Here is a 26886-nt window from a genome sequence, read left to right on the forward strand (position 1 = left end):
AGGAATGAGAATACATCTAGTACTTCCCACTTAATCAGCTGTTAGACTGTCGGATACGTTTCCATAGTAAGTAAGTGCATCTGTGTTTTGGGGAAGGGGAATAAAATGTAAACTCCACCCACCATTGTCTGCCCTCATCTTACCTTGTTTTTGCTTTTGGTTTCATGTAATGCAGTGTTGCTTTTACTCTGTGATTAAAAACACCGATTGAATCTGCCGTGTGGTAGGCACTGTGGTAGATGCTGAAAATAAAACCATGAAAAAGACAGATCCTTGACTTCTACGAGTATCTGGCCTAGCAAGTATTAGAGGGGGAGCGAAGTCTTTGGTAATTCATTCTCTGCATACCCATCCCTTTGATTAGGAGCCTGACTTGTTCCTAGAGAGAGAGGAGTCGGGCTGGGACAGTGGATGATAGTGGCTGGGTGGAGTGGGGCTTGGAAAGAGGCTTCCTGCTGTGTGTGTGAGCCACTTGAGGGGTTTTCCCATAGCCATGATGTTCCTCGTGCTTCCAGGGATCTTGATTCAGGGATGATGGGAGCAGCAGAAAGAATGGGCTTTGAAATTAGGTCTCCTAATTCTGCCACTTAGGTCTCTGTGCCCTTGGCCGCCTTAACTACTGAACCTCAGTCTTCTTATCTGTCAAATGGGGTAGCAACACCTGCTTCAGAGTTTGTTGTCAAGATTAGAGATGATATGTGTGAAACACCCAGTGCCTGCTCGATAAATATTTTCAACTATTACTTCTGATACTTCCTGCGGCCAGAAATTTGCAAATGTGAATATCATTGTTGCCAGGATGACATGTTTTAATTTATGCCGTGGCTAGAATTCAGATTCTCGACCCCCTGGTTTGGCCTTAATTTTATGTACCGTGGCTCAATTTCTATCTCTCTGTCTCTTTCATCCTTCTGTGGAGTTGCCTCTGTGTAGTTGTAGACTCGGGGCGCATGCTCGGACTGTTCACCAAGTCGTGGTGTCTCTTACGACGTACCAATGTGAAAAGCTGCCTGTTACCGCTCCTGGACTCCAGCTCTCCTTTATAGTGTTTGAAATGGTAAAGGACTTTTTTCTTCAGTAGCTCTCAGGGGTGTTTCTCCACTTCCTAATGGATTATTTGAAACCGGTAGCTGGAGATCTAATAACCATGAGGCCATGTTGTGAAAGATGCATATTTCATGGAAGTAATATTCTGCACCAGAGAGCAGGATACTCTCATGTTGCGCGTCAGGAGTCGAGGGAGAAGAGCCCAGAGAAACTTGGAGCTCACACATAGGCCATTGTTTACTTGGGAAGGTGGGTCACGGTTACCTTCCCGACTTCTTCTGACACATAGTGTTGCTGTCCTTACTTAGTTCATTTCCCAAGATTTATCTTGTGGCAAGACTTTTTTATTGATTAGCTGAGTGATCCAGGACAAGCTCTTTAACATCTTTATGCCTTGGGTTCCTTAACTGTAAAATGACAGTGATAACCAGCTCGTGTGTAGTAAAGATTAAAAGAAATAGCTCCTGAAACACATTTATCACATCTGGCTGTACATTGAGCAAGTCCTCAATATACGTTAATTATCTTTATTACTGCCTGTAAATTTGTCAGGATATCCTTATTAATGATTTTGAGGCCGATTATTAAGTCCATCCTAAGTTATTTTGTGTTTTAAATTTTCATTAGAAATGACTGGAAAGAGGGACACCTGGGTGGTTCAGAGTGTTAAGTGTCCAACTGTTGATTTCAGCTCAGGTCGTGATGTGAGAGTCCTGAGATTAAGCCCGGCAGTGAGGAGTCTGCTTGGGGTTCTCCCTCCGTCTCCCTCTGCGCCTTCCCCGCTTATGCATGTGCACACACACACGTACGTGTGCATGCACTCCCCCCCCCAATAAATCTTAAAAAAAAAAAAAGAAATAAATGACCGAAAAGACTTATATTTAAGGTCAAGAACTTTCAGTTCTTAATTTCTGTTGCGTCTGTCTTGATCACTTAAAAGTGCTGAGATTTTAGTAATGACTAGAATAAGCAATACATGTTGCGGAAAACCTAGTCAAAATTATTTTTGATCAGAATAGAAACAGTTTCATCGGGTCAGGGCTAGTCCTTTAGCATCCAAAATGTTTTATGAGATGGAACACTGAGCAGTGCACCTAATCAGTACCTGATAGGGTGATTTTTTTTTTCCTTTCTTCTTGTGACCAAAGAATTACCTAAAGTCTTCACATTGTCTATCAAAGACCCCAATGCAGAATGTAGCATTAAAGCTGAGAGGATGGCGTCCCTGAATCCCCAAAGAGAGGATGGCAGGCCAGCGGGGAGCCCACCTTGCCTGAGAGGGGTGAATGCTGTCTTAGGGGATGTGAGCCCTACTGGTAATCACTCGTCTTTGACTTCCTGTTTCCTTTGTTCATTGGCAGGCCTCTCCAGTCTGCCTTCCTTATTTATACATCTTTAATTAGATCCCAGAATTTCACCATTTGCAGAAAAATAGACATAAAAATAAAACACCACAAAAATACCCATAGTTCCACCGCCAAAGACAAATTATGTGGCCTGTGAACCACCCATAGAGCCCTTTCTCTGTCTGTGAGCTCACCCTGTTTTCTCTGATTTGCTCCATTGTGTGCCTCCTTCAAATTTCAGAGGGAATCTGTCAGTTTCTGGCTCTAGAAAGGGGGGGAGGGTTTTAGTGTCTTGTTTCCCTGATGACTCGAGCACTCCTGTCTTCTTACTTTAAGACAGTTTCCTCGGGTTGTATTTCCAAAGATTGAATTATTGGAACGAATGATAGGAACATTTTTAAGGCTCTTGTTAAATAGTGGGAATCACATCCAGAGGGAATCAGCAGGTTTTATTCCTACAAAATAGTACGTGAGACTATATCTAGCGCCTAGAAAAGGCCTTGGCACAGTAGGTATTCGAGATACACTTACTGATAACTTAGTAAATGAATTAATGAAGCTTCTACCTATTTCATGCTACTCTTTTGCAATGTGGTATCATTAAGCTGTTCCCCGGATTTTTACCTATATGTGGCCTTCCTTTATTTGCTACCAAACCAGTTAGTCCTGCTCTTCTAATTCCTTGAACTACACCCGTGTTTGCCGCTTTTTATATACTTGTTTAAAACTAGTTTGGAGTAATTTCCTATTGCTGCCATCCCAAGTTATCAGAAATTTAGTGGCTTAAAACAACACAAATTTATTCTCTTGTAGTTCTGGAGGTTACCTGGGCTCTAATCAAAGTGTCACTCGGGCTGCGTTCTGAGGGGGTCATAGGGGCCACTCTTTCTCCGTGTTTCCCAGCTTCTAGAAGCCACCTGCGTTCCTCAGCTTGTGTCCCCTTGCTCCCTCTCCAAAGCCACCAGCACAGCATCTTCCAGTCTCTCCCTGACCTGGCGCCTGCTTCTCTTGTCACATCTCTTTGCCTCACAACTACCCCTGTGATTACGTTGGTTCCATCCAATAAAGCCAGGATAATCCCCCCTCCACCCGCCCCCAACCTCCTGACCTTGAATACAGCCACAAAGTCCCTTTTGTCATTTCAGGTAATGTATTCACATGTCCTGGATTTACCATGTGGACATCTTGGGGTTGGGGGTGTGGAGGGGGGGTGTGTTATTCTGTCTCCCACATACTTGTTTCTCCTTTTGTTCATCTCTGTTTTGAAATTTAACTCATTCTTCAGGATTTTTCTCAAAAACCACTGTTTAAAAGGAAGCATCTAGATGTTCTCTTCAGGCTTCTCTCTCTGTTCCTGTTAACAATGTTGACTTTCTGAGGCAATTTTCATTTCCTTTTTAATGCATCCGAATTATTGGTATATATGTATGTCTGTCCCACTTGTCATCTCGTTGAAGACCGGGATTGTAGTTCATATGCTGAACTCCTAAATTGCCTCAAATTTTGCCTTGAAGTTATTATATGTTAAAATCATATTTACTAAATTGCACATAAATAATTATCGTTTTAAAGAAATGGAGCTTGGGGTATCTCAGTGTGTCAGTGGTTGAGCGTCTGCCTTTGGTTCAGGTCGTGATCCCGAGCCGAGGGTCCTGGGATCGAGTCCCACATTGATTGGGCTTCTCCCTCTGCCTGTGTCTCTGCCTCTCTGTGTGTCTCTCATGAATAAATAAATAAAATCTTTTTTTAAAAAAATACAGAAATGGAGCTTAATATTCTTAGAAGTTTGTTTATAGGGTGAGAATGCACTTCAGTTTACATATTTGAAATTGTGATGTTCTGTTGACAGTTATTTGAATTAATTTGTAAGATAGCATCTGGCAGGCAAATGGAAGCAATCCTCTAATTTTACAAAAGTTGATTGATGCAGAGCAGTGGGGGAGGGGTACAAGGATCTGCACGTGGGGAGTGTGAGCCGGGGAGGTCTGTTTGTATGCACATTGAACATGTCTGGTTGGATATTCCCTGGAACGGGTACATAGAGCAAAATAGGCTGGATATCCTCATTTTTGATAGCAGAATCTAGAAGAGGACTCTTGGTAAAAATAGCTTAAAATGTGAATCAAAACTTAGTAGTAATTAGTAGAGGTTGGAGGGGGAGTTTTCATTGAGAAATTATCTAGAAAAATACACTGAAACTATAAGAATATTTTATAACTAATAATTTTTCAGCAATAAAGAAGTAATGAAGTACATTATGACCCAAATACATAAATATGTAATATTTGTTTTGCTGGGATTGTTTGCATTCAAGTTGGTATCATGTGACCTGATTTTTCCAGTATGATTTTCTGAGAAGGTAGTAATAAAACATCTTTAGTAATATCTTACTGTTTTATTTATTTATTTATTTATTTATTTATTTATTTATCTTACTGTTTATTTTAAAATAGGCACAGAACCTATCTATTCCTCCATCCTCACTACTCCAGTCTCCTAAGGAAAGACTGGCATTATTTGACAGTCTATCTGATACTCCAAAAAAAAGAGTGGACTTTGTACTGTTTGAATCTGGCCAGAATTGGAAAATGTTTATTGGTTGGAAATGGATTATAGGCATGTAATTGATACGAATACAAGAAAATTCCTGTAATAAAATTCTATATTTTAAGAATGGAATGTTTCAGCAGCATTTTCCTTAGATTGTCTTAATTCACTTATTTCCTAATAATTACAAGTTTAGACCATAGCTGTAGCAGGCGGACTGCAGGCCCTCTGTCTTCAAGTTATGCTCTCAGATGTTGGTGAGATGGGATTGATGGATGCTCATTCCCTATGAGATATGGAAGGTGCAGACAGGCGGGCTTAATTACTTCTTCCTCCGTGTTGTCAAAACATCCTGTAACTTTTTTTTTTTTAAGGTTTATTTATTTATTTGTTTGTTTGCATAAGTAATCTCTATACACAACATGGGGCTTGACTTATGATCCCAGGATCAAGAGTCACATGCTCCTCTGACTGAGCCAGCCAGGCACACCATATCTCATAGCTTTATGATTTAGTTGTCTTTTCTGCTTTTCTTTCTAGAGGGTGAACTTTTAGAGAACAGGGGTCAGATCTTTTAAATTTTTGTTTCCTCAGTGTCTAGCATGGGTACTTAGTAAGTGCTTTTGGAAGTGAATGGACTCCTTCCTATGGCTTATTTTCTAGTACATTACCCCAAACCAGTGGTCCTCTCTGGATGTGTTTTTTAAAAAAAAGTGTTTTCCTTTATATGTGCTATTCTATGCCTCTCTACGTCAAGAGAAGCCTATTACTTAAGTTGAGTGAGTCATTATTTGTTCTTTTGTAGCCTTTTTTTCATGTTGTTTTAATGATGTAGAATAAAATACAGGAGACTTTATGAATGTGGATATGATGCACATTACTAATTTATTAAAAAGTGATGGTAGTATTTTCAGGGTAACTTTCTTTGTTGTCTATAATCTAAGTCTAAGCATGTGATGCTTCACTGAATTAACTTTTATATTTTTACTTTTCTCTGGATTTATTTGAATCCAGGCAAACATTCCTTCTAGTTTGCTTTCTTTTTTAAATGTTATATTCAACCTTTATATATTTTAATTGAATTATTTCTCTTAATTTAAATTAAGAGACCCAGAGGTGCTTTTGAGATCTGTCCTAGATAACATTTCTTTGTTATGAGTCAACATGTGTTCCACCAGATTTTGGGTAGGATGACTAAGAATCTTGGAATAAAGTGATTTTCATGATCTAGGTTATTTGCAAGCTGATCAGGGATTCTTATCCTAGGATTCCTGGGTGTCTTCTCGGAGTCTGTGAACCTTCTTAAAAGTTGTCATAGATTTATGTGTATATATCTGCATATTTTTCCTGGGAGTGTGTTTACAAGGATTATAATCACAATTGAGCTGTGGATTCTAAAAAGTTAGGGACTTCTCGATTAGCATATAAATACCAATACTGTGAATTATCCAGTTCTTCTGGCGTAGTGTTTATACAGTTGGACAGATATTAAAAACTTGTGATTGATGTTGCATTGGTTGGCGTGGTTACATAAAAGGATGGTTTCTCCTATGACTTACCTCCTCCTACCTGTCCCTAATTCATGTCACTTGGGTTCCTGTGACCTTTGACCCCTCTGATCCTCAGTCTGTGGTTCCCATTTCTAGGCCGTGGCAGCTACAGCTTATAGTTCTGATGGCAGTGCTGAGCCCTACATAGGCCCAGGATATATTGTCCTCTGTTAACTGTGTCTGCTTTTAATTTTCGTTTTCTTTTTTGTTTGTTTGTTTTGTTTTTTTGATGCTTGGTTGCCATTTTTCATGTTTGTTGTTTCTAATGCAGTGAGTCTTTGGTCAGTATTCTAGCTTCCTCTCCAGTTCCCTTCGGTTTCCTGTTGGGCAACTTGATAACCTGGCAAGTTAAGATTAGGTAGTAAACAAGACTGGAGTGTGAGAGTGTGAGGGGGTCAACAGTGGAGTGAGGGCTTGGGATAGGTAACAGCTCTTCTGGTTATTCAGTGGTCAGTTTCCCTTTCTCTTGGCTTTATCAACATCAGTTGAGTTCTGGAGGATCAGTGAGACTGAGTGATGATTCTATGTAAATGAAGGCATGTACAAAGGAGACTCTCAATCCCTTGAAATTGTCATAGATTGAGCTGTTCTAGTAAGTGATTTCCTCCTTGTTACTTCTAGTGTTACTCTTTATACTTCAATTAAAAAAGATTAGGGAATATTTTCTAAAATAACTATAATAGGGGCACCTGGGTGGCTCAGTGGTTGAGCGTCTGCCTTCGGCTCAGGGCATGATCCCGAGGTCCTGGGATCAAGCCGCGCATACGGTTCTCTGCAGGGAGCCTGCTTCTCCCTCTGCCTGTGTCTGCCTCTCTCTCTGTGTCTCTTATGAATTAAAAAAAAGAAAAAAAAATCTTTAAAACATTAAATAAATAAAATAGCTATAATAGAATATAAGAAAGCTTAATTTAAAGAAAGCTTTAGAAGCTTTAAACATTACAACACTTGCTTCCTCTCATTGGGTGAATACTTCATTTGACATTTGACGTGGCTGGTACCTATTTCTCTCGGTTGTAGGTCGCTCCCAATGATGAAGCTGTGGTGACGCTGCTGTGTGAATGGGCGGTGAGCTGCAAACGGTCAGGCAAGCACAGGGCCATGGCGGTGGCAAAACTCTTGGAGAAGAGGCAAGCGGAAATCGAGGCAGAGGTAGGTTCAGTTTTCTTTCTGCTGTCGAACACCATCATTTAAAAATAACTGTTTTGGAGAGGATTCTTTTTCCTTACTCATTATGCTATTTTTTTTTCTTCTTTAAGGAAAAATACAAATTCACAGAAGGACGACATATAAGATCGTTCTGTTGATGAAGCCAATAATTTATATTCTGGACTAATTTAAAATTGTATCTTTTAAAATAAAACTTTCACGTCTGATTTAGAACAAAGACCTCTCCTTATATGAGGCTGAAACACATGCACATATATATGTTTTGTATTATATACATTTAATATGTACACACACGGAAATGTATATAATATAGAACAACTTTTTGAATTTTAAAGCTACATAATTTTTAGTGGATGTGGAAGTATTTTCTTGAGGCAGTTCTGATTTTGAGATTACTGATACCAATTTGCATTAGTTTTGAGATTGTGTACTGGCCCCAGATAGAGCATTTAAAGCCGTGGAAGTAGAGATCATAAAGGGAAAAAAAAAATCCAAAGCTAACTTGATAAACATTAGCTTTTGTTGGAGGGAAAATTCTTAAGTTAGCCTCCTTATCTGCCCATAAGATCCAGAGGGATGGCCAGGAGAAGGGGTGTGTGTGGTGTGATCGGCCCACCCTCACCCTCACTCAGGACTGCTGCAGGGCCCCCTCTTCTCTGCTCCCTTGCTCATCTTTTGCTTTGCTCTTCACAGCACCCAGAGCAGCTTTTTCATACTGGAAGCAGATCACGTTGCCCCCTTCCTCAGACCTCTGATGACTCCTTGCTGTGTCCACAGAGTCTTGCATGGGCCTCCCTAGCCTGGCTTTCTCTCCTCATCTCATGTATTTCTCCCGTGGGTAACAGTCGCAGCCACCTTGGCCCTCCTGTGCCTTCAGCACACCACACCAGCGTCTGCCTTTGGGACCTTTGTCTTGCTGTTCCTTCTGGGTGTTTCTTTACATGGCCAGTTCCCTTCTGCCATTCTTATTTTAGGAAGTGTGTCTTTCTAGCATTTGTAGCTCAACATATGTCCCCTCCTCAGGAAGATCCTCTATCACCCACCCTTCAGGCACTCTTTCTCACATCACTCTGTTTTACTCTCCTCATTGACTTATTGTTTACTGCCTGCCTACCACCCTCTGGAGCTTAAGCGTGACAAATGGGACCTCATCTACCCTGTTGAGTGTTGTCTTTGGCACCCAGAACAGTGCTCAGTGAATAGTTGATGCTCAGAAAATGTTGTATGAGTAGATGAGGACATAGCTGGTTCTCTCTTATTGAAAATAGTGTGTCCTGTGAAGCTCTTAAAAAATAAAATAGGAAGAACATGTCCATAGACCTCTCTTTCTCCCCTCCTGTTGGGAAAATACTGTTCACCAAATAAAAAGAATCACATTGTTCAGGTTGGGGCTTGAAGATACTGGGTTAAGTGAAGTGTGAAACACATGGCCCATTTACAGTGTGTAGATTAGGAAAGGTGTTTCATCGCCCTTTTGTTTTCCTTTCTTCTATGAGTAGATAGATTATTCTACAGTGAATTGCGGTGATCAGTAACCAAAGTTGAATTTCTCAAATTTCGTTGCTCCTTCTGGGTTGTCGTGTCTCATAGGCATCCCTTCCTCCAGTGTGCTCTAGGATGCATCCGTGGACCCACACACAGTCACTTTCAGAAGAGGTGAAGTGATTATTTTGTAATTTTAATAGGTGTGAATGTGTCCACGTCTAAAAAACTTATTCTCTCAGAGATGTTTAAGGTAATTGCTGTCAAACATCACCATTTTCAAAATTTGACCTTCACAAAGAGAGGATGGATTAGGGAAATAATGTCTTAATGTAGTAATTAATATATTAGTATTAAAGAATAGATCATGAAAATGGGAAGGTCAAAAGGATATTAAGGGTTCTGAGTGCTTTTGAATTGTTTTGTGGTCTTTTAGTAAGTTCTGTCTTGAATGCAGAAGGTAAGCAGCTTCTCTAGATGTGTTCCATGAACTGTGCAGACTCCACAGGTTCTGAGAGATCTTAATTGGTGAAGTGTGATGAGTGAAAGAATCTTATCAGAGGAATAACGTTAGCTTTCTCATTCAACACCACATTTCCCAGTGCTCCCTGCACATACATACATACACTCATCTCGTAAAAACAAACACACAAAATCAAACTCAATAATAACATGCCCAAATATTTCTCAGGGGAAGTATATCCAGTTAAACATGAGCTATTAAAAATTGAAGAGAAAAAAAAAAGACAACCTCAAATTATTTTTATCAATTTTTGCATAGGTATAAGGAGGAGTTTGTTGTACTATGCTGTATATTCAGTGGGTAGTTATAACGTGTGGTGCAGAGTTTATAATTCACATGAATGGTGTTTTTCATGGATGTCCTTTGAAATCATTTGAATGGTTCTGGGATAGTTTCCCCTAACTTTCAGAAATTATATGATTGATAGCATATGATGCATAGCCGAGAAGTACAGAAATCTCAATTAATTTTGCATGTTTTCCCAGAGAATTGAAATGTCCATAAATTACTAACAAATTCATGATCCACTGTGCCTTCATTGCCCCCTATAATTGTGCTTGTTTATTTTTAATCTTAGAGATGTGGTGAATCAGAGGTATTAGATGAGAAGGAGTCCATTTCTTCAGCCTCTCTTGCTGGATCTAGTTTGCCTGTTTTCCAGAATGTTCTTCTAAGGTTTTTAGATACACAGGCCCCCTCCTTATGTAAGTAAAGTTCTTTGCTTCTTCTAGATCTTAAATAAGAGATTGGAGCTAATTTTCCTTCTTTGCTTCCTTACTTGCATCTTAATCAAAAGTTCCTGGCGCTGGATATAATGTACATTTTACTGAAAAAATTTTGTTGCATGTTTTTAATGGAGATTTCTGTGCAATTCAAAGATCCGGTAACATTCAAAGACTTCAAAATTTCCAGAGTTTTATAATTTTAGAAATAAGCCGTCTCATTCTCTATTTGATGGTCTAGTCTTCCCTTTCTAGATCTTTCTTACCAAAAGACAGGAGCTAAGGTCCTGTGATGTTTCACTATCTAATCACTGTTGTGATTAGGAATTTTCTCTTTTTGGACTGGTTTCAAAATTCTCATTTTCTGATTCCTGATAAGGGGGGGGGGGGATCAAAAGTAGTTTACAACCAGGTCCTTGATGCAAGGAAATGTGCAGATGCTTGGCTGCTTGCCTACACTATATGGGATATTCTTTGATCTCCCATTCTTTTGTCTTTTTCTAGTGGAATTGTTTGTGGGGGAGTCAAGGGTTTGGGGATTATAAGCCCAATGGGTTTATATTGTAAATTGACACTTAAAAAATCATTTAGGGGGTGCTTGGGTGGCTCGGTTGGTGTCTGCTCTTGGCTCAGGTCATAATCCCAGGGTCTTGGAATCAAGGCTGTCATCGGGCTCCCTGCCCAGTGGGGAGTGTGCTTCTCTCTCCCCCTGCCTATGCTCGCTGTTACTCAAAGAAATAAATAAAATCTAAAAAAAAAAAAATCATGTATGTGTAGTTAGTGGTCTTGATCTGATTCTGAGGCTTTCGTGTGATAAAGTACAGTAGGGAGGATCTTAGGGTAGAGAGTGCTAAAACAACAGAAAAATGGCATAAAGTGAAAAGTGATAGAAAGGGGAGAAAAATGAATGGAGGGGGCAGGAGGGACAGGTTTGTTGTGAAGAAGGAAGTAAAGCAGCAGGAAACAGTACTGCTTCTGATAACTCTGAGAAGGGCCTCGTTTGGGGTTGAATGATGCTCTCGGGTGAGGTTCCTTTAGTTACTTGATAGCTGTTCTGGTCTAGGGAGAGTGTAAGAGCTGGAGCCACACAGGTGGTTGGAAGGTAGGGAGCTGTAGCGAAACATGGAAGAGGAAACGGGAAATTGCAGGGACAGAAGAGATCATAGAGAATAGAAAATAGATGGTCAGGAGTGGAAGTTAGCTACTCTAACTCCTCTTGTATTTCTGGAGGAGGAGAAGCCAACTTCCCTCGGAGCAGGGAACCCAATGTGGGGCTCCATCCCAGCACCCTGAGATCATCACCTGAGCTCAAAGCATACTTCAACTGACCAAGTCACCCAGGTGTCCCTTGTTAAGCCTTCTTATTTGGTGTTTTTCTCTACTGGGTCAAGGGACCTGAAATCTTGATTTGTTTCTTGATAGCGGATCCAAACAGTGAATGTGAAAAGGTGGAATTTGTGAATCTGGTGCTGCTCTTTTGTGAGTTCATCCGACACGATGTCTTTTCTCATGATGCATACATGTGCACCCTCATATCTCGAGGAGACTTGTCAGTCACTGCCTCGACCCGACCGCGGTCTCCAGCAGGAGAAAATGTGGATGAACACTACCCAAAGGATCATGACATGAAAATGGAGGTATGGCCCTGGGAATGGTGCCCCAGCCTTGAAAACAATGCTCAGTGGGGAAACCACTTTGAGAAGGATTATTTGGTGGTGGAAGGGTGATCACATTCTAGTTGTATTCTCCTGTTACAGAACTTATTCATCTCTATTTCTTACTTAGCAAAAAACATTTGGACAATAATTTATACACTACAGAATATTCTTTAGGATACTCTAAAACTACTAATGAATAGATTTGACAGTCCATAACTTTTTTTTACGGGATAGGAATGACATGCTTCTGATGTTAGTATTTCTAATTTCCACTTTTTCTTTTTTGTTGTGCCTTAAAATCAGCCTAGTCTTGGCCTAAAGTCCTGTTCTAAGGAACATCTTTTCCCCAATTCATTCATTGCTTCTGTTTTTCCTCCAAAATGGGAAATCCTGTTTTGATCATAACATAATATTTTCCTTCCAATTAACGGAAACTAATTAATTAACTAATTAATTAAAAATTAATGAAATGTGGAATCATTCTTTTCAACAAATTATTTTATGCTGTATGACTTTATAATTTTCTGCCAATTTCTGGTGTTTTGGACATTGTTCCAGATACTTAAAGAAGTTTTCAAGGCAGAAAGCATGAAGGTGGGAAAGGGAAAGAGTAGAAAATGGTGAGAGATTGTGGGAGTTCCTTAAAATCAAGCCTCATACTGGTTCTGTAAGAGCCTAAGCATACACCGTGATGATATTTTTTAAAACACTGGCTATCCTTGTAATTAAGAAATCTGACAATATTAATTGCATGTGTAGATTCAGTTTGTGTTCTTAAGATTTGGTGATTAAATGGTGCAGGAATTAAAAATTATTTCCTTAATGTAAATACTGTTGTTTCCAAATTTGCCTACAGAAGAAGTCCTGAAAGGCTAAAATCTAAAGTTGCTTTACGTGTTTATGCTTTTTCTTTGTTTCTGTTGTTTCTTTTCTATTCTTGGATATCTTGGTATCTTCTTTTTTGGGCTTATTCTGAGATTTCTATAAGAAAAGATTGTAAGCGCGTGACTAGGAATGGTATAAAGGAGGGACATTATGGCCAGTTCGTTTTTAATCAGGAATTTTGTGAGCTCTTTCTTTCAAGTATCATGGAAGTTAAATCTTACGAGGATAAAGGATGTGACTCTGCAAAGCAAGTGCATGTCTTAAAACTTCTTCTCTTTTTTTGGGGGAAATACAGATACTAGGGAGAGAAAAGACCTAGGGTGGTTTAAAACATCACTGTCATATTTTAGCTTCAATTTTTTAATGAACTACAATATTTACAGTGTCACTTTCTTTCTCTGGCAATTATTAGGAACAGACTATCATGGCGCATATGGGCATTGACTCAGGAACTACTAATATTTTTGATGAAGTAGACAAGAATGACTTTAAAACTGACTTTGGTTCGGAATTTCCAGTAGGTTCAACTTTCAAATTCTTATTGACTAATTAATCCCTCTTCCCTACCCTTATCCCAGCCTGTCTCCATCCTTCTGTTCCTTGCCCCGTGTACTGGAATGACTCGTGTACTTGTGATGTAAATGTGATCCTGCCATATTCCTTTCTGGGGAACAGTTATTCATCTTGTACAATTGTCTCATTTCAGTTCATCCGAGGTTTTGGTTGCATGACCTCTTTTGTAAATTAGAACACTCCTGTCCTCCTAGTTGACTATCTGTGACTCTTTTGTTCATTTTGAGACCATCATCTGTCAGGAATACATGAATAGAGTATTTTCATCGTGACAGTCCATGTGGATTTGCTATGTAGGTGTTCAGTTTCTAAATAATAGCTCTCGTGACTCTGGACTTGTTACACTTTTTCTCCTTTTTCTCAGTATAAGTATAGTATTTTCTTCCTTATGGATCTCAGTGAGGTGGTTTATAAAAAACATACTGTTTGGGATACTGACTAAACTTTTATATCTGTTACTTATTAGTTTTATTTATTATTTCTGTGTGTATGTTTTTGTAGGAAATGTAGCCCTATGAGGAAACACTTAACCTATGAGTCTGATGTTGTCTCTGGTCCTCTGGGAAGTATAACTTTGCACAATTCTTACATGTGTTTGGTTGTCATCTTCTCATCTTCAAAATGGGAGATGATAATGGTAGCTTCCTGCTGATCTGAATATGAGTTTTGTGGAAATTAACAAAATTTCTTTGTATAGTTTCTAAGTGTTTAAGGAAAAGATGGTGTACGAGTGTCTTGTGTGTTTGAAGTTCTAGTATGTGGTACTGTGTTTTGGTGTTGCGCTCTTTCATTTACAATCTCTAACATTTGTTTTACATGACTTAGATTTTTTCTCCCATGCCTGGAGAGTCCTGTGAGAATGCCAACCCTTCCTTGGGCAGAAGAATGTCGGTTAATGGTGAGAAGTTGCTTAAGAGAGAAAAACCCAGGGAGCTAATTTTTCCATCTAATTATGACCTCCTGCGACACCTGCAGTATGCAACACATTTTCCCATACCTCTGGTAAGTCATTGCTTGGAGCAGTTGACAATCTGATTCTTTCATTATGGGATCATTAACGGTCGACTGTTCTACTACTTGCCTGAGTAATACATATGAAAGCAGGTGACTTTTTCATTTACTGCTTCTTTTGTTATAATTATGATCGTATAGCATATGCACAGTTGTAGTTCAAATTTGTGATGTGATACTACTGGCTAGCTAGATTTATTGGAATTTTCTAGGTGAGTATCCTTTTATCGAGAGCATTTGAAACTCATTTATGGAGTAGCTTTTATGTGCACTGTCTTGTGATAGGTACTTTTGGTATTATACAGATGAATGAGAATTTTGGGGCACCGGAAAGATGAATAAAATAGGAGGGAGACAAATATAAAATGGTATGCACTAAAATAAATGCAATAATTGAGTAAAAACCCAAGTGACCTCCGGAAGGTGGTGAATCATTCCTTTGACATTCCCGGTCTCTTCCACTCTCAAAGAATAAAAATTGGAGGGAAGAGAGAGCATCTGATTGAGAAATTGGTTAAGGCTTCATAGAGAAGGTTGTATATGACATGGACTTGGGATTTTAATTTGATGAATTTAAGAATTGACTAGCATATGAAAAATACTTACCAGGAAATTCAGTTTTTGACTCATAACCAGGGACATGCTTTTTACTAAAGGGAAACAAAATTGGTTTTTGGGTATTAATGACAATTCGACCAAAATCTGTAAATGTGTTTATATTTTTAGGTTTACTATCCTTTTTTTTCCTGGAATTTTAGGAGAAATTTTAATGAGCCATTTTTTGTTGTTGTTGTTGAACACATTATTATTATTTAACAGCAGTATAATTGTAAGGTATGTATAAGTTCTGGATATCTTTGAGGAGTTTTGATCTGCAAACTAGATATTTTCTAAATTTTCAAGTTTTGTTGTTATTTTGGAACTTTCAAAATCACTATACCTGTGTTGTTTTTTTTTTTTTTGTGTGTGTGTGTGTGTGTGTGTGTTTTTGCTTTTTTTACAATTAAGAATCTTGCTTATCACTGGCTGAATACGTTTTTTAGCTTTACCTGTACATATCACTCATTTCCAACATAATGGAATAATCCCACTGTGTATTTTGGGCAACAGAAAGGGTGGTCTGATACATTAGAGATGTGTCCTGAAGAATTTATGGATGAACTATTATAATGTCTGGAATTAGTTTTAAAATAGTTGGAGTCAAAAGTAGGAGGAGGCGGATTATTGAAGTCTGGAGTTTAGTTCATAGTTAATGCACCAGTGTTAATTTCCTGATTTTGGCAAATGTATCATGGTGGTGTGTAAGGCATTAACATTAGGGCAGACTGGATGGAAAGGTACATGGGAACTTTCTGTACTGTCTATGTACCTTTTCTGTAAATCTTAAAGTATTCCAAAATAAAAAGTTAAATAAAAAGGAGAGGGGTAATAAAGCAAAAAAGGCAAAATGTTGAATATGGTTGGAATTGGTTGAGGATTCTGTGTTCCTCTCTTGGGTTAGCAGAGCTTTGCTGGGTACCCTCTTCCATATGTCTTCGTGTGCAGGGTACCACCTGAGCATGGGCTTCATTAGTCTGTTGTTTATGCAGTCCTGGGCTACACAGTCATTCCCAGCATGTGACATTCTAAAGACTGTCCCAACTCCTTAGAGGAAGGAGCATGAATGATTTCCAGGGATTAAGTCTCTTATGGTGGATTATGACTTAACTGTAAGGTGATCATAGGACAAGTGCTAGAAAATTGATGTTGTAGGATACAATTCTTTTTTTTTTTTTTTTTAATCATGAGAGACCCACAGAGAGAGAGAGAGAGGCAGAGGCACAGGCAGAGGGAGAAGCAGGCCCCATGCAGGGAGCCTGACGTGGGACTCCAAACCGGGTCTCCAGGATCATGCCCTGGGCCAGAGGCAGTGCTAAACTGCTGAGCCACCCAGGCTGCCCAGGATAGAATTTTTTAATAACCTTCTATCATTAGTTGTCCTAGGCCTCCCTTTACTGTGTCACTTAAAATAAAACATCAGTAAGGGGGAAATGAATGTATATACTAAAAAAACATTGACAATAGGAATGCTGTAGAGAGTCTGGTTCTCTTCCTTAATAAAAAGGGAAAATTTTACTAACTTATCATGCATGTGAGAAGATAAGAATATGACTTAAACCCAACCCCCCTGACTTCCAGTCTTGAAGATGTAGTAGCCCTACTGATGAAGACTAATGGGGAGAAGACTAATGGGGACTTGAACAAAAGATTCAGGAAAAGAAACTAGTAGTTTCACATATGCTCATATGAATCCTATCTTGATCTGCCAGTCAGTAAAAACATGTTAGACCATCGTCAAGGACAGGTTCTAGTGTGCCCGCGTTCCAGCTGCCTGTGGGTGTACCCTTTACACCGGGTCAGATACATGATGCTGAGGGGGGCTCTTGTCATGACCTCTAGCGAGCTAGAATCTGTCTGATACTTAGCATGCTAGAAGTGTGATAGACACTTTTTTTGGGTGCATGTTCTCATATATTAGTAACTCAGGATATTGCAATTGTACAGTGGAATTGTTTTGGGTTCATCTTGGTTACATAACTAAAAATGGTTCTGGAATCTAACTTGTTTTGTTAGCTTCCAGGAATACCATTTCTATCTTTCTTCTTTGTTTCTTTCCTTTTTTTTTTTTTAAACACAAATGGGAAAGTTTATTAAAGTGAAGTGTCTACTCTTGAGCTATGAGAGTGGGCGAGCTGGAGAGAGTGAGAGCACGAGCTACCAGGAACACCATTTCTTCATCACTGCCGCTAATGCAAATGCATTACCAATTGTAATACAGGCTTTTGCTATTGAAATGAGAAAACCCCACAAAGTCTCTCAGCTATGGTTATCTAGACTTTTCAGTCTTCTTTTTCATAAGTAAGTCTTTTATTTAACACCCTCTACTGAATCTTCTCTGCATTACTGGCAGTAGAGAGAATTTGATCTAAGGGTTGTGACCCTGAGAGCTGGAGTGACCCCAGCCTCAGCCGTGGTGCCAATCAATCCAGCAGGTGATGTGTATTTGGCATGTCTGTTTTAAGGCCATTTGATAAGGGCTGTTTTTTCTGTACCTTTGATGTGAGTTTCTAGTTCCAAAACAGTAGTTTCGGCAGTCAGTATAGTTCAACAACTTGCTTGAAAATGTTGTGGGGTCTATTTCACGTCGTTACAAAATAAGAACACTGGATTTGTCATTACTTACAGTAGAAGGTCTTTATAACCTACTGATAGAATGTAAGTATATAAAGTACATTAAAAACTACCCATGTATTTCCAAGCCTTTTTATTTTAGTTTCTTATTTTTTTAAGATTTTATATTTTTATTCATGAGAGACACAGAGAAAGGCAGAGACCCAGGGAGGGAGGGAGAAGCAGGCTCCTAGTGTGGGACTCGATCTGGGATCACACCCTCAGACAAAGGCAGATGCTCAACCACTGAGCTACCCAGGCATCCCTCCAAGCCTTTTTAGAAGTAAACAGTTTGTTATTGTGTCAGAAAACAATTAAGGATTAAAAATTGGAGTAGTGAGCTAAAAGGTTACCATCTTTGAAATGGTGGATTAAAAAATAAATCAGGCATGGGTGGTTTCATTTAAAAATCAGCTGGACTTTTTTTGGTATGATCTAAATGATTATTTTTATTTTTTAAAGATTTTATTATTTATTCACGACAGACACAGAGGGGCAGAGACATAGGCAGAGAGAGAAGCAGGCTCCCTGTGGGGAGCCCAGTGTGGGACAGGATTCCAGGGCCCCAGGATCACGCCCTGAGCTGACAGCAGGTGCTCAACCACTGAGCCACCCAGGTGCCCCTGATCTAAATGGTTTTAAATTGTGATGCTGAAGGGCTTTCTGGTACTTTACAAGAGATTATTTTACATATTTGTGTCAAGAAGTCAGTTCCTGGTATTTAAACAAACACTTCATGAATGCCTCTGAGTCTGTGTCATAAAACACCTTTGGATTTCAAGGATGATGTTTACATTGGTTCAACAGGATCTTTTTTTTTTTTTTTTGTACAAATATTTGAGTTTAGGATTATTAACAACCACAAGAGTACTGCTTGACTTACATTCTCAGTAAACCAGGCCACATATGCTAGCTGTCTTTTACTAAGGCACTTTTCTCTCTTTCCTAGTATTTATGGTCTTACTTAGCAGTGAGAAATCCCACATTTTATGCACTGTTTTCACCACTTGATTTTTCTTTTGGAGAAAAAGTCTTGGTCTCCTTACGTGAAGCAAAAGTCTTGGTAACTTTTAAGCGGAATGCTTTTGAGAGATGATAGTACAGGATAGGATCAAAACAGAGGTTTGACACAGCCAGGAGCAGCGTGGCCTCTTTGGCTTTGAAGAGTGAAATCCTGGTTGGGCAATCAGATATTACCTCTGTTTGGCTCAGAGTGTATGGGATTCGGACAATGTGATACGGGACAAAACATATGATATAGCCTGTAGTCACTAAAAGTATGTTGATGAGGGCTTTTTTCACATATGGATAATTTTCATTATCTTTGTTTCTGTAGAGTTGTCGGATGACAAGACAGTTAGATATTAAGATGATGACTGAGAAATTTAAAAATATCGCTACACATATGAAATTTGTCAGCAGGTGCCAGTTTCTGCCAAACTCCTTTTTGAATTCCATGCATCCTACATTTGGCCTCTCCTTGATGTCTTTGATGGGGATAATCATGTTGGGCACCATTATAAGAAGGACCATCAGCCACACCACGGTCGATATCATTTTGGCAAATCCAGGTTCTTGTATCCGGTAAACCTTGGAGTTGTAGGTCAACTGAAGACAGCGATCAATGCTGACAAATGCTAAGAAGATAATCGATAAGTACATATTAATGTACATGAGGCAGGCTGTCACTTGGCAGTGGAAGATCTTCAGCTTCCAGGGTGCCACTCCCAGGTCGACAACGATTTTCACTGGTAATGCCAGGGTGAGCAGGAAATCGGCTGTCAGCAAATTGATCAAGTATATGCTCACACACCTGTGATTTGTCTTGTTCTGTACAAAAGCCCAAGTTGCAAATCCGCTCCCAATAATTCCAACAAGGAAAACTAAATAAAAAAAATATGTGAATGGCTCCAGGTTTGTATAAACTGGGCAGAAGGTAGAACTGTTTGTCATCTTGAGGGGATGACTCTGATGGATGACTCTATTCCCCCCCAAAAAAAAAAAAAAATCCAAAGAATCTGTTTAAAAAAAGGGGGTAGGGGAAAGAGGTTAGTAATTAAAATTAGAAATTATTTTCTTTACAAACATCTGCACTCACAATAACCAGGTCACAATTTTTCTAATTCTTAGATAGAATTTTATTGGTGAACAGATGGTATGGACTGGTGGGAACATCATAGGTTGTGAGGAAGCCTGGGTTTTCCAATGATCTGATTTCGTGATTTTGGAAAATCCCATATATAGGTTTGCTTTTAGAAGGGATATTTTCAACATCACGCTTTTGTGTTCTGATAGCTCTTTTGTTATCAGTTGGGTTGGAAGTTAGTTTGCAGAGGAGATAAATGAACTGAAATTCTGAGAAACAGAGAGGAAATGAGGGTAATTTGGTTTGTTTGTGGCTGAGCCCATGAGGTTTCAGGGAGGCTTCCTGGCTTGCTGTTTTCATAGATTGAAAGAGCTCCTCATGCTGGAGGAACCCAGGCTGACAGGGCAGGTAACCGGTGACAGAAAATTGTCCTGTGATCTAGAGGAAGTTATTTTAAAAGTAGACCCTTTGTTATGTCATGTACTAGAACATGTTCATAATCACAATTGCATCTCATTTTTCTTTTTTAACAGAAAGAGTTGAAGGCTTAGAATCTGGTCTTAGAATTGGTGCTTATTCCTTCCTTTTCCCAGTGACTTAGGCCTGGGATGTCCAGTATGTGGCCACAGGTGACTATTGAGCATGGGGCCAGCCCAAACTGACATGTGCTGTAAATGCAAGATACACACCAGATTTTAAATGTTTAATATTTTAAATACCAGGTTTTAAAGATTTAAAATATTATATTAAAAAATACGAGCAGTAAAAGTGCACTATTTTATACAAATAGTGCAATTAGTAAAATATCTTTTATATTCAGCATATGTTGAAATGGCATTTTTGATACAGTAGGTTAAATATATGATTAAATATATTTTAAATATATAATTAAAATTAATTTCTCCTGTTTCTTTTTGCTTTTTCAAAGGCAGCTCCTGCATAATTTTAAAGTGCCTTTGTGGTTTGTGTTGTATTTCTGTTAAAAGACGCTTGTATAGATGTTTCTATGTCAGGTCAGTGGTTTTGCAAAATTTGACCACAAATGTATTTTAAAGGCTTCTAGAACGAGAATATATGATCATTGGTTACAAAATTCTCAAACAGAAGCTCAGTTGTGTTAGTACGAAAATATCTAACTATAATACTTATTTTCTTTCACTGTAGGTTTTGTGACAGTTAAGGCCAGAAGTATAAGACGTATCTTTAGAACCATTGTGATTGACACTGATAATCCTGTCATGTTCCCTTCAAATCTGGGACATAAGTATAAGTTAAACCAGTTGGGCTTCATTTGCTCTCTTTGACTTGGTTCAAACTAATGCTCATAGGACCACAGGTACATCTTTCTGGTGCTGCTTCTTGGTGTTCACCCTCCTCATACATATTAAACACATTCCTTTTGTTTTAAAGACCAGAAGATTTTGTGTTTTACAGAAAAAAACCTGATATATGCTTCTTAAAGATAGCAAATCTTAAGTATAGTGGCTAAAAAGGACAAATAAGCCCATTCTCAGAAACCACCCTTTAGGGACGCCTGAGTGGCCCATCAGTTGAGTCGTGATCCCGCGGTCCCAGGATCGAGTCTCACATCGGGCTCCCCCAGGAACCTTGCTTCTCCCCTGCCTCTCTCTCTGTGTCTCTCATGAATAAATAAATAGAATCTTAAAAAAAAAAAGAAACCTCCCTTTAAAAGTAAACCAACAACAAAGATTTATGAAGCCTTTCTGATCCTTAATTCTCCAGATTATTTAATGATCCCCTCTGTACACCTTGGGATGAACAATACAAGCAGATTGATAAAGCAGATGTATATAAAACGTTATAAATTCAAGTGTTAAGGGGCACCTGGATGGCTCAGTGGTAGTTTCTGCCTTTGGCTCAGGTCATGATCCTAGGGTCCAGGGATTGAGTCCCACATATTAGGCTCCCTGTTAGGAGCCTGCTTCTCCCTCTGCCTGTGTCTCTGCCTCTCTCTCTGTGTGTCTCGTGAATAAATATAAATTCAAGTGTTACTTGAAAAAAGGATACACGTTCCCTCTTCTTTCCCTACTTGAGATAGGACTTTATGGTTCATGCATAATTTGTTCTGTACAAAACTCAGTGAAAATTGAGTACTTACTCTGGCACTGTGCTAAGTACTTTACATGTGCTTATTTAACCTTTCATCATTCCTACCATGTAGATGTTCCTATCCCTACTTTGCAGATGAGAAAACTGGTGCAACGAGATGATATAGGAACACCCAAGGTTATATAGTTGTTAAATTATCCTGAGCCAGGATCCCAGCTCAGACATTTAGATCTTAGAAGGTATGTTCAAAAGCACTCTAGAACTCTGTCTCCATAATAGTAATAATGCTGATGGTGATGATGATCATTATTATTATAGCAGCCAGCCTTACTAAGTGCTTACTATGTGATAGGAGCGATATTCTAGGGAATTTTCATATAAGAGAGCAGAAATATATTAGTTCTTAAGTTTGCCTCTGAATACTAATGAAAGAAGTTCAGATTTCAAGTATTTTGATGTTTCCTTTTACCATAGTTCTGTTTAAAAACCAAATCTAGGTTCTGTCTTTTAAATCTAAACCTCCCTACTTTCAAAGTTCCTGTGACCTAGTTGCTTCAAACCAGCCCTACTGTCTTTATCTCAGTTCCTGGATTGGTGGTATCTCTACTCTGGTGTGAGCTGCTCCTTCCTGCCTTTGTACTTCTGCTTGTGATAAAATTTGGGGAATCATAGGACTTTAAGGATGGAGGGAACCTTTACTGATAGCATCTTGTCCAAGTCTCAGATCAGTTGAGAAGACTGAAGTCTGGCATTTGGATGTTGCTCAAGATTTTCCAGCTTTTAAGAGCAGGCTAGCATCTGACTGACCCTTTTGATCATTTTCTAGGCCTTCTGCCCTTATCCTTTCTATATCTAAATCCCTCCTATCTTAAAATGCCTGGAATATGCCCTTTGTGTCTGAGGTCTACTCCAGGCTTCATTGACTTCTTAGGATTTGTTTTTCAGTAGTAACCGTTTATTTGAACCTTGGCTTTCTGACCATCCTTTTCTTCTCTGATCCTTGTCTCTGTGTCCTACCTTTGCTCTTTGTTCCTTTACCAGATGTTAGGATTTTGCCTTACGTTCTTGTATTTCAAATGTTATTTGATAATAGTTAACATAATACTGTGTGTGTGTGTTTTTTTTTAAGTGCTCCTTTTGCTCATATAATTAAACAATAAAGTCTCATTTTATAGATGAGTGTATGGTAAAGAGGATTAGAAAATTATTTGTTTTGGGACACTTGGGTGGCTCAGTGGTTGAGCGTCTACCTTTGACTCAGTTCGTGATCCTGGGGTCCTGGCTCAGGTCATGATCCCGAGGTCCTGGGATCGAGTCCTGCTTCAGGCTCCCTGATGGGAGCCTGCTTCTCCCTCTGCTTGTGTCTCTGCCCCTCTCTGTGTCTCTCATGAATAAGTAAGTAAAATCATAAAAAAAAGAAAATGATTTGTTTTGATCAATTAATATTCTAACTAGAACTGGCCATATGTACCACTTATAGGTAATTTATTTAAAAATAATTATAGCATAACTATTTGATGCTTTAGAATCCTGTAGTGCCTCGCACTTAACTTTTCATGAACCTCAGTCTAGATTGCAATGAAAAACAAGTTTCTTCATTTAAAATTTTTGGTATGTCAATTAGAGGTTGAATTATACTATAATAGCATTCTGTGTCGTCTCCCACAAATTTGAAAACCAAGTGCTTGATAAATATTTTGTCAAGTAATTTTTTAGCCTGTGGAAATTTGAGGTACTCAGAGGTGTTACAGCAAAAATCAAGAAAAGATTTCAAGTGTCTCTTGTTTGGACAGTGTCCGTTGTTTAGAAAATTATTATTTTTTAATTATTTTTTTAATGAAAGTCACAATAGAAAGTTCTTGAAAGGGACGCCTGGGTGGCTCAGTGGTTGAGCTTTTGCCTTTAGCTCAGGTCGTGATCCCGAGGTCCTGAGATCGAGTCCCACATCAGGCTCCCTACAGGGAGCCTGCTTCTCCCTCTGCCTGTGTCTCTGCCTCTCTCTCTGTGTCTCTTGTGAATAAATAAAAAATCTTAAAAAGAAAAAAAACCCTTGAAATTACCTATCATAGTGTTTGCAGTGGGAGGTCATTTCAAGATCTGTTGCGGCGTGCTGTAATACAACAGGGTGTTTATCCATCCTATTATAAAATATAAAATTGAGTTCTTGAATAGTTATGCTCACCTATAAGTGTTCAGTCTTGTATAAATTTTTTTTTAATTGAGAGGGATGGAAGGGGTCATCAGATAGAAGAAAATTATAGTGTAGTTCATAGCAAGAATCTACTTAAAGTTTAATAATTGGTGCCCTCTTACACAGCAGCCTTATTACACGTTGGCATTTCCAATTTACATGTTTTAAACACTGAACATCATAGCTTCCCCTTCCATCAAAAGATATTTGAATATATCAAGTACTTTAAGAGGACCTACCTGGGGGTATATTCTCTGAGCCACCGTGGGCTTGCTGCAAGTCTTCAGAAAAGCATGAGCTGTCCGCCTGGCCTCAGCAGTAGCAGTAGCAATAGCAGCTCCATCGCATGAATGTTGGCTATACTAAAAATTTCCTTTCCTTTTTGTGTGGTTTTAAAGTGTTGCATATTGACGTAGATGAAACTGTGGTTTCTGAGTAGTTTAACTGTATGAAAGTCTCCCCAAGAGGTTCAATTTTTTGTGTGCTTTTATTTGTGTATTCTTTTAGAGGAAAAAATTTTATTGTCCATTGTAATACCCAGCATCTTCTTTTTCAAGCATCCAAGATATATTTTCCTCATAATGATTTTAAAAAACATCATTTCTTGTGCCTTGAAAAAGGATTATGAGTTAAATATATTAGGTCTTTAAGCAAAATTTCTTTAGTGTACATACCGATACACACCCCCCTTTTGAAGTTATAATTAAAGCAGTTACAGTTTGGATTCTGCTGAGACATCTATCGATAAAAACAAAAGATGTGATTTTACATAGTCTGGTAAAGTTCATGTTTTATTTATCTTTAATATTCATCGTGGAAGAATTTGGAAGTAGAAACAAGAAGAAAATTATATGCACAGAGATAATTACTGTTAACAGTTTTGGTACATAAGTTGACACATACATGGATTTTGGCACAAATTTAAAATTTTTTCCATGTGTAAACACACCCACTTAAAATGTCAATATATTGTGTAGTTGTAATTTTTTCATTCAAGGATATATTGGATCTATTTTTCTAAGTAGGCCTGCCATGAGCATTTGTCAATTTGGCTCAAATAGCTTAAGGAATTGAGACAAGTATTTAGTAATTAATAGATTATATGTAAAAGGACCCTCTACTGGGTATTTCTCGTGTGTTTAAAATGTTTGGGTTAATGCTCATTCTGCCTGTGGTGAGCACGTGTTTACTGAGTGTCCGAATGGAGCTCAGCATGGTGAGGGACCTAATAAAGTCACTGTAGCTCATCCACATCGTCAGTTGGCTTTGTTAAATTTTCTTTCTTGTATAAGAGTAGCTTTTATGAAAGAGGATGTGAGCTCATGTCTTAACCATATTTTCTGGAGTCCTAAGTCTGCTCTACTCCAGAGTTGATTTGTGAGGTCAAAACCATTTCCTGAGGTCATTTAGGGCCCTATTTCTAGTGGTGCTTCATTGGTTGGGTAGGTGCTTAGGTTTCATCTCTTTTTCTCCTGATAATTCTTAATCAGTTTTCCAGATAATAATTAAAAAAACAAAAACAAAAACAAAAAAAGCGTCTCCAGAATCCAAAATGAATCCATTTGGTACTGGACTTTTAAGAAGAAAAAAATCTCTCAAAAAACTAGATGAGATGTCAAGCTAAAGGGAATTTAGGGAGAGTTTAAGAGAACTTTTGACAAAAAAAAAAACAAAAACAAAAAACAAAAAACAATCTAAGGTTGCTTATGATGATAGTGGCCATTTATTTCAGGTATTCTGGTGTTCTCCCAAATTCATGTGGTAATAATTATTATCCATATTCACTATTATTATTACTGCTACTATCATCATCTTGCAAAAAGAAGACTTTTTTTACCTATATTCACTGACAAATTAGATGAAAAAACCCAAATCTTAAACATTGTGTTTGATTTTTGGTTAAGAACCAGTGTTAACGCACATCCTAACAGTGCTAGGAAATGATCCATCCTTTAAGATTCGTGTTCATTGTTGCTGGATACGACTCAGTGAAAAATACACTCCCAAAATGATGTACTTACAGGTAGTCAAGTAAGTGAGGAGTTATGCTTGGGGTTTATATTTGGTAGGGAACAGAGAGGGTGGGATGGAGAGAGTTTGGTGAGATGGAGCTGGCTGCCCGTTGAGTGGTAAATGGTTGGTTCTAACATGATTTGCAGGAAAACTGGAATGAAAGGTTTTTGATAGTATAGTTTATTTTTTCTTTTTTTTAGGTAGGCATATCTATATGTTTACTTCCTTGTCCTCTTTGGGGGTCTATCCAGACAGAATTAAGAAAAGTACATTCAAATATTCTTAAAAAATCCACCATAGCCACAGTTTTTGTGTCTGGATTGCCAGATATAAAAGAGCTGAAGTACCCTCATTCTCAGTGTTCCATTTCCGTTTTGGAATAGTGAGAAACCAATCTTTTAATAGTGAAACTGAACCATGTTCTTCCTTTTGAGAATGAGCTTGAAGGCAATCTGATAGTTTGTGGAAGTTTACTCAGAGTGAAAATATACTTTTTGGGGGTTACTATCCCTGTTTTTGTTTTTAACACGAATTCCATTTGAAATTTCCAAAAGTCACATCTTTATCTGTTTCATTAAGGACAGATGTTTTTCAGAGTGTATTCTGTTAGTGTTCTGGGAAATTACATGTCATCACTAACACAGTATTTCAAAAACCCAAATGGGAAGAAGTGAGGTGAAGTTGTTTTTCCTTTACCTTGGTCATGGCAATGCTTCTAAAGAAATGATGTACTTGTTACTTTAATGGATATTTTGCTTGTTTTTAGTAAAAATTGAAGCAAAATTGCCCTGTGAATTGACAAAAC

At 38.5% G+C, this 26886-nt stretch overlaps 2 protein-coding genes across 2 annotated transcripts in view; one reads left to right on the forward strand and one right to left on the reverse strand.

Moving 5' to 3' along the window:
* MED12L (mediator complex subunit 12L) overlaps positions 1-26886 on the forward strand; it is a 317933-nt gene that overhangs the window by 84245 nt on the left and 206802 nt on the right. The window contains 4 exon segments of the mRNA XM_055321579.1: positions 7508-7639; positions 10240-10366; positions 11807-12021; positions 14326-14502. Of these exon segments, the coding sequence (XP_055177554.1) occupies positions 7508-7639; positions 10240-10366; positions 11807-12021; positions 14326-14502 (651 nt within the window).
* On the reverse strand, positions 18278-24405 carry GPR171 (G protein-coupled receptor 171). The gene is made up of 2 exons (XM_055321587.1): positions 24308-24405; positions 18278-19739 (listed from the first exon to the last, which is right to left on the reverse strand). Exon 2 carries the CDS (start codon positions 19672-19674, stop codon positions 18709-18711), a length of 966 nt encoding a protein of 321 aa, XP_055177562.1. The 5' UTR covers positions 19675-19739; positions 24308-24405; the 3' UTR covers positions 18278-18708.

This window comes from Nyctereutes procyonoides, unplaced genomic scaffold (assembly GCF_905146905.1).
Source record: "Nyctereutes procyonoides isolate TBG_1078 unplaced genomic scaffold, NYPRO_anot_genome, whole genome shotgun sequence".
In the NCBI taxonomy this organism is placed as follows: Eukaryota; Metazoa; Chordata; class Mammalia; order Carnivora; family Canidae; genus Nyctereutes; species Nyctereutes procyonoides.